The sequence below is a fragment of the Psammomys obesus genome, unplaced genomic scaffold (genome assembly GCF_907164565.1).
Source record: "Psammomys obesus unplaced genomic scaffold, mPsaObe1.curated_primary_1811, whole genome shotgun sequence".
In the NCBI taxonomy this organism is placed as follows: Eukaryota; Metazoa; Chordata; class Mammalia; order Rodentia; family Muridae; genus Psammomys; species Psammomys obesus.
This window is the reverse complement of record NW_026596034.1, coordinates 15445084-15459235: the sequence shown is the minus strand read 5'-3', so window position 1 is coordinate 15459235 and position 14152 is coordinate 15445084. Positions and strand designations below refer to the sequence as shown.

Below are 14152 nucleotides of genomic sequence, written 5' to 3'. Positions count from 1 at the left end.
AAAAAAAAAAAAAAAAAAAAAAAAAAAAAGCTCTTGTTTCTTTGATTCTTTGAGTTGTTTCCTTTGTTTCTAATTCATTGATTTCAGACCTGAGTTTGATTATTTCCAGGCATCTCCTCCTCTTGGGCTTGTCTGTTTGTCTGTTTCGTCTTCTTCTTTTTTTTTTTCCCTCGTGCTTTCAAGTGTACCATTAATTTGTTTGTATGAGATGTCTTGACTTTTTTTTATGAAGGCACTTCCACTTAGCACTGCTTTCATTTTGTCTCATAAGTTCTGGAAATTTCTACCTTTCTTTTCATTGAATTCTAGGAAGTGTTTTTGTTTTTACTTATTTATTTATTTATTTATTTATTTATTTATTTATTTATTTATTCATTTATTTTCTCTAACCTAGCTGTTGTTGAGTAGAGGGCTGTTCAACTTCCATGTGTGTGTAGGTTTTTCACTATTTCTGTTATTGTTGAGGTCTAGTTTTAAACCATGGTGGTGTGATATGATACAAGAGATTATTTCAATCTTGTATCTGTTGAGACTTGCTTTGTGCCCGACACTTTAGTCAGTTTTGGAGAAGGTTCCGTGAGGTGTTGAGAAGTTATACTCTTTTGTGTTTGGGTGAAAGGTTCTGTAGAAATCTATTAGGTCTATTTGATTTAAGACCTCTGTAGGTGACATTATTTCCTTGTTTAGTTACTGTTTCAATGATCTGTCCCTTGGTGAGAGTGGAGTGTTTAAGTCTCCAACTATTAAGGTGTTGGGTTTCAATGTGTGATTTGAGCTTTAATCATGTTAAAGCTTTAATAATAATGTTGCTTTTACAATGCAGGAGCCTTGTGTTTGGTGCATAGATGTTCAGGATTGTGATGTCCTTTAGTGGGTTTTTCCTTTGATGAGAATGAAATGTTCTGCCTCATCTCTTTTGATTAATTTTCGTTGAAAGTCTATTTTATTAGATATTAGGATGGCTATTGCAGCTTGCTTCTTGGGTAGGTTTGCTTGGAAAAAAATTTTCCAGCCCTTTACTCTGAGGTAGTGTCTGTCTTTGTTGCAGAGGTGTATTTCTTGAATGCAGTAGAATGCTGGATGGTATTTCCCCAACAATTCTGTTAGTCTGTATCTTTTTATTGGCAAATTGAGTTCATTGAATGTTGATAGATATTAGTGACCAATAATTGTTAGGTTTTTTTTATTGGGGAGTTGGTGATTGTGTGTTTATTTGCTTGTTTTCTTTTGCTTTTTTGTTGTGAAGGTATCTTATCCTGTGTTTTCTTGGGTGTAGTTGATCTCGTTGGGTTGCAGTTTTATTTTTAGTATCTTCTGTAAGGCTCGTTTGATTTTATATATTATTTATATTTAGTTATGTCATGGAATATTTTTTCCTCCATCTATATTGATTGAACATTTTGCTGGCTATCGTAGTCTGGGTTGGCATCTATCGTCTCTTATTATCTTCATGATATGTACCCAGGACCTTCTAGCTTTGTTGAGAAATGTGATATGATTCTGAAAGGTCTGCCTTTATATGATACTTGGCCTTTTTCTTTTGCAGGTTTTTCTTTAAATAATTTATTCCTTTTATCTCCCAATTAAAGCCCCCTCCCTCAAATCCTCCCAGCTCCAACTTCCCTGATTCTTCCCCCATTCCCTTTCCCTAGTCTACTGAAAGAGGGAGTTCTCTACCTCTGCCATCAGCCCATAGCTTCTCAAGTCTCATCAGAACTGCCTGGATACTCTTCCTTTGTGACCTGGCATGAACTTAATTGCCTGTTTTTTGATCACTTGCCCCTTGCTGCTTTTAATATTTCTTTCTTTCTTCTGTAGATTTAGTGTTTTGATTATTATGTGGTGGGAGAAATTTCTTTTCTGGTCTACTCTGATGCTCGTTAAGTCTCTTGTATGTTTAAGAACACTGCTTTCTTAAAGTTGGGATAATTTTCTTTTATGATTCTCCTGAAAATATTTTCTGGACTTTGAAGCTTGGAGTCTTCCTTTTGGTCTGTTCCTATTATTCTTAAGTTTTGTCTTTTCATGATTTCTTGATTTGTTGGATATTTTGCATCAAGAACTTCTCTGTTTTGATGTTTTCTTTGAGAGATGTTTAAATTTCTACAATTGTATTAAGTGCCTGAGATTCTCTCCTCCATCTCTTGTATTCTGTCATTAATGCTTACCTCTGTGGTTCCTGATCTCTTCTCTAAGTTCTCCAACTCCAGGGTTTTTTTGGTTTGTGTTTTCTTTATTGAGTCTAATTCCATTTTCATGTCTTTAATGATTTTATTCATTTCCTTCACCTGTTTCATTGTGGAATTTTGTCTGTCCATGATGGCCTCTACGGGTTTGTTTGTTACCTCTTTGTGTGCCTCTAATAACTGCATAATCATAGATTTAATATCATTTTCCTGTTTCAGCTGCATTAACTGGAATGTTGTCATTATTAGTAAAGCTTTGGAGTATATTTCTTATTCAGCATTCAACCTGAAGTTTGACTGTGTTGCCCTGGAGTCACAGGGAATAAGAAGAGAACCTCATGAAACCTGAAAGTGATCATGACCACCAAATTGTTTTTTCCAATCCTCTTAACTGCAGAAGAAGAAAATTATTTTAGAAATGGATGTTGGCTTCCTGTGGGTGTATGGCCTTGGGGCTAGGTCAAGTGAAGAGTGTTAAGAAGTGTGGTATAATATTTGTGTATGTGTGCACACACACATGAGAGTGCTATGTGTCCATGTGTGTTTATGTGCACATTACGCATTATAAGCAATGAATCAAATGTAAACCTTTTATACCCCAAAACATGAGAATAAAAAGTAGGAGTTTTGTGATAAGTACTGGCTTGAAAATACAAAGTGGAATTATGTCTGTTGAGGCAACATGTTAATCACGGAAAATTTGTTTTTAATAATCAGCAACAACAGTAATGTAGCACTGTACTGTTTCTCACCACAATACCCATTCACTCAGTTGTTTTCACAACACCAACGTTATGTTCTTAAACTTACTTCTGATTCCTGTTAGTTCCTCTGAATTGAATAAAACCATTGACATGAGTTCATGTTCTGTCACTGAGTCTCATGTTAAATTACCCCTTTAAAATATATTCTAAAGTTGGTGAAGATCCTTTCCCAGTCTGTAGGCAGTCGTTTTGGTCTGATGACAGTGTCATTTGCTTTACAGAAGCTTTTCAGTTTCATGAGGTCCCATTTATTGATTGTTGCTCTTAGAGCCTGTGCTGTTGGTGTTCTGTTCAGGAAGTTGTCTCCTGTGCCAATGAGTTTAAGGTTCTTCCCACTTTTTCTTCTAAGCTGTTTAATGTGTCTGGTTTTATATTAAGGTTTTTGATCCACTTGGACTTTAGTTTTGTGCAGGGTGATTAAGTATGGATCCATTTGCATTTTTCTACATGCAGACATCCGGTTAGACCAGCACTATTTGTTGAAGATGCTGTCAACCTTTGGGCAGAGTGCAGGGAATCTTAGGAAAGAAGTGGGAAACAGTAAGATCTGGAGAGGGCAGGAACTCCACAAGGAGAGCAACTGAACCAAAAAAATCTGAGCACAGGGGTCTTTCCTGAGGCTGATACTCCAACCAAGGACTATGCATGGAGATAACCTAAGACCCCTGCACAGATGTAGCCCATAGCAGTTCAGTATCTAAGTGGGTTCCATTGTAATAGGAACAGGGATTGCCTCTGACATGAACTGATTGGCCTGCTCTTTAATTACCTCCCCCTGAGAGGGAAGCAGCATTATCATGCCACAGAAGATGACACTGCAGCCACTTCTGATGAGACCTAATTGACTAGGATGAGAAGAAAGGAAAAGAAGACATCCCCTATCAGTGGACTTGGGGAGGGTCATGCATGCAGAGGGTAGAGGAAGGGAGGGATTGGAATGGGAGGAGGGAGGGAACCACAGGGGGGATACAAAGTGAATAAATGTAATTAATAAAGAATTAATATATATTAATTATTTATATATATATATATATATATATATATATTCTAAGCAACTAACTTGGAAATTTTCTTCCATGTATATCTTAATTCCACAAAGGAAATTGGTAAAGTCCTTGGCTGTTTCTTCCAGGAAGCACAGCTGTGGTGTTGAGAAATACTGGTGAAAAAGCCAAACAGTTGTAATTTGATGGATTACAAATAAGAAAGTTTCAATAGCATTTCTGTGAATACTTGTTTCTAAATACATAATATGCTTTCTAGAACTCATCTTCTCCACCTGAAAGGAACTATTTCCAAGCTCTCATCATTAAAACTGATATAATCATGACCCAAGAAGCCCGGTTTTTTACATTCTCCTTCCCAGTGTATTAATGAGAAGTTTCTTTCTTTCTTTCTTTCTTTCTTTCTTTCTTTCTTTCTTTCTTTCTTTCTTTCTTTCTTTCTTTCTTTCTTTCTTTTAATTCTTATTGTGGCAGGAAGATGATTCTCCAATGTGCATATTATTTTGCTTGAAGCTGTAACTTTCAACTAAAACATCATAACTAATTTTTAAAGGATATACAAATATAGTACATAAATATCAAGAAATCAGAACAAAGAGTTCAATCATGTACATAAAATAAGGTTCCTAAATATACTAAATAGCCTATATTTCCCTTTTGAACATTAATTCTAGGACACACACTTTCTTTCTCTCTTTTTCTGTTTTTCCTTTCTTTACAATCTCTTTAATAACATGATTCACATGTAATAAAAACCTTAATTAATATATGACTATCTCTAGGCAGCATTATTAAATAACAACAGCAATAAAATCTAACTTATTTCTTGTTACAGTGGATGAATAAATGTTTTTGATTTTTTTTTTTTGTAAGTAAAGAGCAGAGGTCAGGTAAATGTTTGAAGAATAATAGGAGAAACATCCTTCAGAAAGAAAACCCAACAAAGAACGGTGCCAAGTGGGACAAATGACCTGTGGAAGAATCATGACCTAGAAAGCCAGTGTACTTTCTCTGCTCTTCTACTGGAGTCTATGTTCTGTTAAGATCTCCACAGTCCCAGAGACTGCAATATAGACAAATACCACAAAGACTTTGAGAACAGTGTAAGAGTCTTTTAGGATAGTTTGCTCTTCTCAGAGAAGCTAATGTATTTAAATTAGGATCTTTACTGACATTTTTCTATTTCTGGACTCTCATGTCCACAATCACTCTGGCCTCTCAATGATCTCGCCATTTATATATTTACTTTTATACCTATTATCAGCTATTTTTCAACTCACTGCAAAGCAATACATTGTAGAGTAGATATGTTATACAATTTATAGGCTGGTATGGAGGATTAAGAAGTTGACAGGATGGAAACTTCCCACTGAGTTTCAGCTGAAGAGTCTCGTCTTAAGGCCAACATTTAGTCTACCTTCTGTGACACTCTTCAGAGCAACAATAGGAGTAGATAAGTGGCCAGTGTATTCTTCTGTGCCATTTTCCTAAGTGGTTACATTTTCAAACTTATATGTCACTACAAATTCCAGTCATTACTCCTGGTTTGTTATTTTGAAGCCACTCTATATTTCTTTGAGAGTGTTCCCCGCCCCTGTAATTTGCTATGGATGAATCCTAGAGAAGAAATCATGAACCCAGACCTTGTTCTTTATGGAAAGGATCTCCTGGGACTTTCCTGGTAGCCTAAGAAGAAACACACAAACTAACCATGCTCTCAAAGATCAGAGCAGAATTTAAGAGAAAATGAGGTGGATTAAAATTTATCCCAAAGTATATAAAAATGATGAGAGATAGAAGACTTTATTCCTGGTATTCAGATGTCTAAATCCTAATTATCTTATTTAGCAAATCATCTTCACATCTCATATTACAATACTTATGAATTACTGATTTATTCAAATTGGAAGATTCCAAATTGAGAAAAGGAATTACGCCTTAGATCAAGTCTTGTCTGTTCAGGAGATTTTAACAAAGTATCATATAGGGGGCAGCTTAAGTCAACAGTAATTATAATTCAGAATTTCAGAGGTGGGAAAGTCCTGAGACTGGAATGTGAGTAGAGCAGTTCCTGATGAGGATTCTCCCCTCATTTGCTTGACTGTAAAATGCTATCTCACCGTCTTTTCATATAATAGGAAAGAGCTTGCTGACTCCCTTGAGTTTCTTTTGTAAGAGAAGAGCCCTCCTCAGCAATCCACCCTCTCATTTTGGGGGGATTTGAATTCCTAAATGAAAGTTTTATGGGGCACGTGAACATCCCAACCTAACACTCCTAGATTCTCTGTTTATTTTTTATACTCAGTATACATGTAGCATCTGAGAATGACATTGACCCATCCGGGAAGCAAGAGCTCCTGACGCAGTGCTAATTTCATCGTGGTCAACACAGAGTGCTCTAGCATGTCATCTCATCTAATTCTCACAGTAATTGTAATAATTAGGTCTATTACTATCCCATTCTGGGCACTTTGTGCTTGATCTCTGAATGGACTTTAGAAAGAATCACAAAGAAGTACTCGTCCTAACTTTTCTATTTGCTAGTTATGTTATATAAATATTCTATTACCTTAAGAAGTTTTGTTTTCATTCATTGCATAATTAGGTTTTCATACCTGGGGGTCTTATACTGTGGACTCAAAACAACTGTGAGTCCATCCAAATAAATCAAAAGAAAACCTATTTCAGAAAGTAATAGCAAAGCTCTTCCCCTGAATGCTGTTCTGAATTCATGAGAATGAAATGATATGCGAAACCACTCTAATATTTTCTCGCGTTTTGCAGATTTTCAGGCTCTCTCTAGAATTTTTATGTTTCCTTTATGTACCATAATATGAATAGTATCATGGTTGCATCTGTAAGAAACATATTCATTCCTTTTTCTTTTTTTTTAATTTCAAAAGCAATGACCATTTGCCTTACAGTTATACTCTATTCTATATTTTACATAGAATAGAAATTAAATCATTTAAAGTACGTGGGTATTGGTAGCAAAATTTTTAAATTTTATGTATAATCCTATACCAATTTCTATAAGGAATGTCAACTATTCCAATTCTTATTCATCTCATCTAGAGTCTCTGGAATCTGATAATCAAAATACAGAAAGAAAAATCTATTCAGCACTGTATTAGTAAATATCAGTGTTGAATAGTTCTTGCTGATGACAAGGTTATCCATCTTTTTTTATAGTTAGCCATACTTTAGAAAATGTATCATGATCTCAAACTGACAACGAAGTAGGTGAAATAAACATTTTTAGAAGCACCAGCTTTCCTGACACAGTTTGGGTAGAAAAGAACCGTCAACAAAGTCACTTTTCCTTTCAAGTTCCCTCCATTGTGCAATCATGTAATGTTGTTACTTTTTTCATACTGATGTTAGCAAATGGAAGCATTTATTGCTTACTTAATGAATTCGTATGACTCACTCCCTACAGTCTGCAGTGAAATGGAACTTTAAAAATTGATATAAATATTTAAACCTCTATTTGAGTTATGGAAGTTAAATAACAACAACAAATTATCTAATTTAATGCCTTTTACATTCTGTTAGAGATGTGTCATTCCCCACTACCCTTCAACTACTTTAAGATTCTATTTATTGAGGAACTTTAACAATTATCAACAAACAGACCTATTCTTAGCACCTACAAAGAGCCAAAGACTTCTGTATAATTTATTCTCAGTTTTCAAATCAATTTCTTATATATATTTCATAATTTTCCAACAAAGAAATAAAAGACAAGTGATTTTTTAATTAACCAAGTAATAATACTACAGACCAAGAACACAAATATAAGGCTCAGTGGAGAAAGAGCTTGCTGTGCAAGCGAGAGGTTCAGTGCTCAGATGCTCAAATCTTCACCTGTAATTGTAGCTTCTAAAGATGAAAACAGATATTCCAAAGAGCGATTTGACTAGAGAGAGACTGTGAATTACTGAACTGTGGATATATTGTAGTAAAGAATAAAGTGGAGGAGCTGGTGATGAAGATCTCCAAACAAGACTTGAAATTCCACATCTGCTTGTACATACACGCAAGCATATACACACATGTGCCCTTGTACACATCAAAACACATATAAATCCAAAGAAAAAAAGCAAAAAAAAAATATATATATACATATACATATATATACATATATATTCTGAAAAAGTTTCTTGTCCTTATCACTCATCTTTTAATAAGAATGGCAGGAGAGAAGAACTCCCCCTTTCAGTGGACTAGAGGAAGGAAATAGGGGGAAGATGGAGGGAGGGTGGGACAGGAAAGAGATGAGGGAGGGAGCCACAATTGTAATATAAAATGAATAAACTGTAAAATATTTAAAAATAAAATAAAATAAAAATGAGGAAAAAAAACAAGAGAACAACAACAAACATTGTTTAAAATACCTTCACTGCATTCTAAATTGTTAAGGCTATAAGTTTCAGTCATTCACCACTAAAGAGACAAGGAGCATGCTTTGGAATAGGGACTCACTGAGCATCACTGATTTGATTAATTCTCATTTACTGTGGCCTCTGAGAATCTCATTGTATCTATGTATGGAACATCAGCAGCCCAAAAATAAAATTACTTGTGTTCTGCTCAAAATTTGGCTAAGAGTCTCAGCATCTACTTTGATACCCTACTGAGTGTAGTCTTTCAGAGACCCTCTGAGGAAGGCTCCTGTCATGTTCCCTGTCTTCTCCTACTTCAGATGTCTATCCTATTAGCTCCTCTGAATGAAGATTAGGCATCTTCTCTAGGTCCTCCTTGTTGTTTAGCTTTTTAAAACTACAGATTTTAGTATGTTTATCCTATATTATATGGCTAATATCCACTTATAAGTGAATATATACCATGTGAGTCTTTCTGCTTCGGGATTGCCTCACTCAGGATGATCTTTTCTATCTTGAGGTAGCACTATGATATTAGGGTATTGAAGCAGATGCTGAGATTGATAGCCAAACTTTGGGTAGAGTGCAAGGAATCTTATGAAAGAAGGGGGAGATGGAAAGACCTGGAGGGGCAGCAGCTCCACAAGAAGAGCAACAGAACCAAAAAATCTAAGCGCAGGGCATTCTGCAGAGATTGATAAATCAGTCAAGGACCATGAATAAAGAGGACCTAGCACCCTGCTGAGATGGAGCCCATGGGGAGCTCAGTCTCCATGTGGGTGCCCTAGTAAAGGGAGCAGGTGGCCTAAGTAGGCCACAGAGAAAGAGGATCAAAGCAGTTCTGATGAGACCTGATAGGGTCAGATAATAAGTGAAGAGAGCCTCTTCTATCAGTGGACATCGTGGGGGAGAGGGGAGTGTGGGAACAGGAGGAGATTAGGAAAGGGACTACAGCAGGGATAAAAAGAGAATAAATTGTGATAAATATTACTACTACTACTAATAATAATAATAACAAGAATAATAAAGAAAAATTACTTAAACCCAGGAATTCTTGATATAATTATTTAGGAAAATCATGGTTATAAAGTGATTCTCATGCAATCATTTCTTGTCTCTTTCTAAGATTCAGAGTATATACAGTGTGTGGGACAAAGCATATGTCTGTCCAGATATTTTACAGCTAACATTGGAACGTTAGTGCTTCCCTTAACTATTATGTTTACAGAAACATTGCCTTGGTCTCCTCTCCAATTACTGTGGATTCAAAGAATTTATGATAATTACCTCATCATGATTACCATTTTGTTGAGACTATTAACCCCAGTCTGTGGAGTTCTTGAATCCTATGTGCATTATTCACTTACCTTGTAGAGTTGAGATAGACTCTTGAATCTCTATTATATGGCTAGTCCTCATTTTCTTAGTTTTATTTGTAACTGAATCACTATTAAATCAAAACTTAAAAAAAAAGGAAATAATGAAATTTGCAAGCAAATGGTGGGTCTAGTAAAGATGATGCTGAGTGAGGTGTCCCAAAAGCAGAAAGACACACATGGTATAAACTCACTTATAAGTGGATATTAGACATATAATATAGGATAATCATACTAAAATCCATGCACCTAAAGAAGCTAATCAAGGAGGACCCTGGGTGAGATGCTCAATCTTCATTCAGAAAGGCAAATGGTATGGACATCAGAAGAGGGAGAAAACAGGGAACAGGGCAGGAGCCAATCACAGAGGGCCTCTGAAAGACTGTGCCCAGCAGGGTATCAAAGCAGATGCTGAGATTCATAGCCAAACTTTGGGCAGAGTGCAGGGAATCTTATGAAAGAAGTGGGAGATAGAAAGACCTGGAGGGGTAAGAGCTGCATACAGAGGGCGACAGAACCAAAAAAATCTGGGCACAGGGGTCTTTTCTGAGACTGATTCTACAAACAAAGACCATGCATGGAGATAACTTAGAACCCCAGCACAGATGTAGTCCATGGCAGCTCAGTGTCCAAGAGGATACCTCAGTAATAGGAACAGGGACTGTCTCTGACATGAACTCATGGGGTGGCTATTTGATCACCTCCCCCTGAGGGGGAAGCAGCCTTACTAGTCCACAGAGGAAGACAATGTAGCCATTCTTGATGAGACTTGATAAACTAGGGTCAGATGGAAGGGGAGAAGGACCTCCTCTATCATTGGACTAAGGGACGGGCATAGGAAGAGAGGGAAAGATTGGAAGGGGATGGGAAAGGGGGCTACAGCTGAGATACAAAGTGAATAAACTGTAATTAATAAAAATTAAAAAATTAAAAAGTTGTAATTTTACTTGTTTTAATAATGAATTTATCAATAAATAAATGTCAATAACAATAAGTAGCCTGTGGTACTATTTCAAACACTTTCATGATGATTGTTAATTGGTAGATCTTTGAATCTACTCTAATAAAGTCATATAACATTTCTAATGAATAAAAATCTAAATAAAGCAGAAGAATAACATTTCCGTTAATGGCACATATCTAGAAACCTACTTAATTCACTATATAGTTAGTGAAGAGATGAGAAGATAACGATGGCAACTCCCCTTACCAAAAAATTGTTTGCCCTATTACTCTTATTAATTCCTACCGCAAACACCAAGCTACCTAACCAATCCCTAACTATTCTCTTAAATTTCAATTTTGAAGAGTTTTCTCAACTGAGGGACTACTCTCATGTTCACTTAAAACTATTATGCATGGTACATATATAAAAAACATATTTTATCTAGTAAAAACATTTACTGCATTACCAAAAAGTACATATTTTTTTTACCAACTCATACTAATTGAAAACTTAAATGGTTACTTAAAATGATAGTTTAACAAACTATCATGACTGAAATAAAACTTCAGAAATGCAGTTCAGTTAGAGATAAGTTTAGGAAAAGTCCATGTTTCCTAGAACAGCAATGAATAACATGTTTCCAGTATACTTTGCATTGGCCTGAGTTTGTTGTTTTATATTGTATCTTGTAGCAATGGCTAATTAACATAAGGTATCTAATAAATATGATGGATTGTCCAATTAACTCTTCATCAGCATCAGTTTTTTTAAAGATTCTGCCTATTGAAACTGATGGTGGTTTATGACCTTCATGTTGCATATGTGGCTAATTGTTCCTTAGATAATAATTATTAGGCTTCCTGAGCCTCATTCAGTCATTTTGTTTTACAAATTATGATGCCACAGAGTTTCCCAATTCATTTGGCTTCACAACTATGAGTCTCCCAGGATTACTAAAGGTCTGCTCCAGAAGGTAGGCCTCATAAGAACCTTGAAGGAGATTACAGATCTCTCTCTTCTGTAGGTTTTCCATCGACCGTCATACTGACCTGGAGAGACAGTTCAACATCAATGCAGACGATGGCAAGATAACACTAGCAACTCCACTGGACAGGGAATTAAGTGTCTGGCACAATATCACCATCATTGCTACTGAGATCAGTAAGTATCTGGGCTGGTTTCTTCACTGTGTGAATGTGTTTATTGGTACCCACGGAAGAGCTGATAAACAACCTGTTCTGTCTAGATGCTTTGCCATTGATATTTATTTCACTGTTCACAAGAAGCCTCTGAAGGTATCATTCCAACACAAAAACAATTTACACTATAGAAAATTAACAAATGTAATGAATATATATTAGAAAGAAACATTTCCATGTCTGGATATTTTTATACTTTTTAACTATTATAGAACCATTAAATATCTTTAATAAAATTCTTTATTTTTTTCTGAAAATTATGTGTAAAATCTGCTAGTTTATGGTGTTACTAAAATAACACCTTGTCGGTCTTTGATAGTGTAGATTTTGTTTTTATACTTAATGAAGCCACTACAGTAGCTACATAGTAAAAATTGATATGACACGAGCTTTGCAAGAATGCTTTTTTCATATTTTTTTATTATTTAAAAAATGTGAAAGGGATGATTCAAGTCCCCAACAATTATGTAAAAAGCCAGGTATGTAAGTCTATGTGTGCCACTTCGGGGCTACGGGGAAAGACGGACAGATCGTGAGAGTTTGGTGGTCAACCTGTCGGGCTGAAACAGCTTGCTCAAGGCTCAGTGGGAAATCCCTCCTAAAAATGTAAGAGAGAAATGACTAAGGAAAACATCCCACAGTCAAGCTTTGGTCTTCACAGGTGTCTATGTTGGCAAGTACAGACGTGTGCACTGGCACAAGTGCGCATGCACACTTATACCCACTCCCCACACACAACGTAAAAAGAACATTCTTTTTGTTGTATTTCTAAGCAAAATATGCACTGTATAGTATCTAAATATGTTTGTACGAAACACAGAACTAGGCCCTCAACATTGCACGAGTCCAAAGGAGACGATAGTGTATTCTAGAAGGTCTTGTGTAAAATATAGTGTGGAAATACAGATGTTAATGCTTTATGTTTTAATACATATCAGAATAAATGTAAAAAAAAAGGAACATTAGTGAAGAGTGATGGGCACTCACTATGCATACCACAGAGAGAATGGAGAGGAAAATCGGTGTTGTATACTCGAAATGCCACTTGTTGTTCTCTGATAGCAACTGTGAAAACAAAGGAGCATCTCTGAGACACAGGGACAGATTGATAGATACCCAGGTGTGATAAAGGATGCATTTGTGGACTATGAAGACAATGTCCTGATTGGAGATTGTGAAAAAAAGAATTGTAACTGGATATAGTGAGGTGCATCTATTATCCCAGCTCTGAGGAGGCAGAGGGAGGGAGATCTGAATTACATTTAACCAATCGCTACATGATGAGACACAGAAGAATCTAAAGACAGAGGAGCAGCATCTCTGTGTGGGAAAGCATAGTTAAGTGGAAGTAATGTCTGGCGCTGGGTGGACAAAGGCCTTGGAAACTACCTTTTCCTGGTTTCAGATTCTATTTTCTCCCCTAAAGCCTTACTGTGGCTGTAGTTTCTTCCCTTGTAATGTTAAGGGAACAATAAAACCAAGCACATTGTTTGGTAGTCTGGCTTTATGAGAAGTGTTAAGCCCGTTCAGAAATGTACAGACATGAAATGCCTAGAATTTATAGCGTTGAAGTATCATTATCACCTTCAGCCTCTAAGAGAGAAGAAAAACTGTGCCTCATTACATTAGCTTAAGACCATGGAAAGCTTGAGAGAAAAAAATAAATTTGTATAAAGGATATAAGCAGTAGTTACCTTTAAAAATAAAATTTTCATGAATAGAATACAATCTACTCAAGTTAACCTTAGTCTGTGCTCCATTTTTAATGAGAAAGATGCCTCTGCTTTAATATTCATCAAGGTTGCCCCAATTATAAGCAATCATGTACTTCGTTGGAAGGAACAAAAGTAAATGAATTCACCAAACAGGTGTTTAAGAAACATTGCAGGGCAATCTAGAAACAAAATATTCATTTTCAAGGAATCTCAAAATGAGAAAGACAAAAGAAAACAGATGTTCTGTGGCAATGAGCTATTAACTTCCGGAAGACAAGAGTGCCACACCGCTGTCAGGGGAGATTCAGGGTGCTCTCTTACTTCAGTAATCGTTGAATCTTTCATTCCTAGCACCCATGTATTCTGTGTGGATACTGCTGGGGATAAGAGAACCCAAAGCTCTGCTTTTCTTAGAGGTTTTCTGCCCATGGCCCTGGGAGCACCTACGGTGAAAGAGAATATTGCGGTGGGCCGAGCTATCTATCCATAGTGCGAGGTACAGATGTAAGAAAAACCATGAATGCCTGAAACACAATCTATTCCATGTTAGAGAGGAGGGGAAAAAAATGCCAAAAAA

General features: G+C 36.2%; 1 protein-coding gene across 4 annotated transcripts in view; it reads left to right on the top strand.

The window, feature by feature from the left end:
* Cdh8 (cadherin 8) overlaps positions 1 to 14152 on the top strand; it is a 425418-nt gene that overhangs the window by 263792 nt on the left and 147474 nt on the right. For all 4 annotated transcript variants that reach the window (XM_055621036.1, XM_055621035.1, XM_055621034.1 and 1 more), the window contains one exon: positions 11686 to 11822. In XM_055621036.1, coding sequence (XP_055477011.1) covers positions 11686 to 11822 — 137 coding nt within the window. The remainder of the gene's footprint in view (positions 1 to 11685; positions 11823 to 14152) is intronic.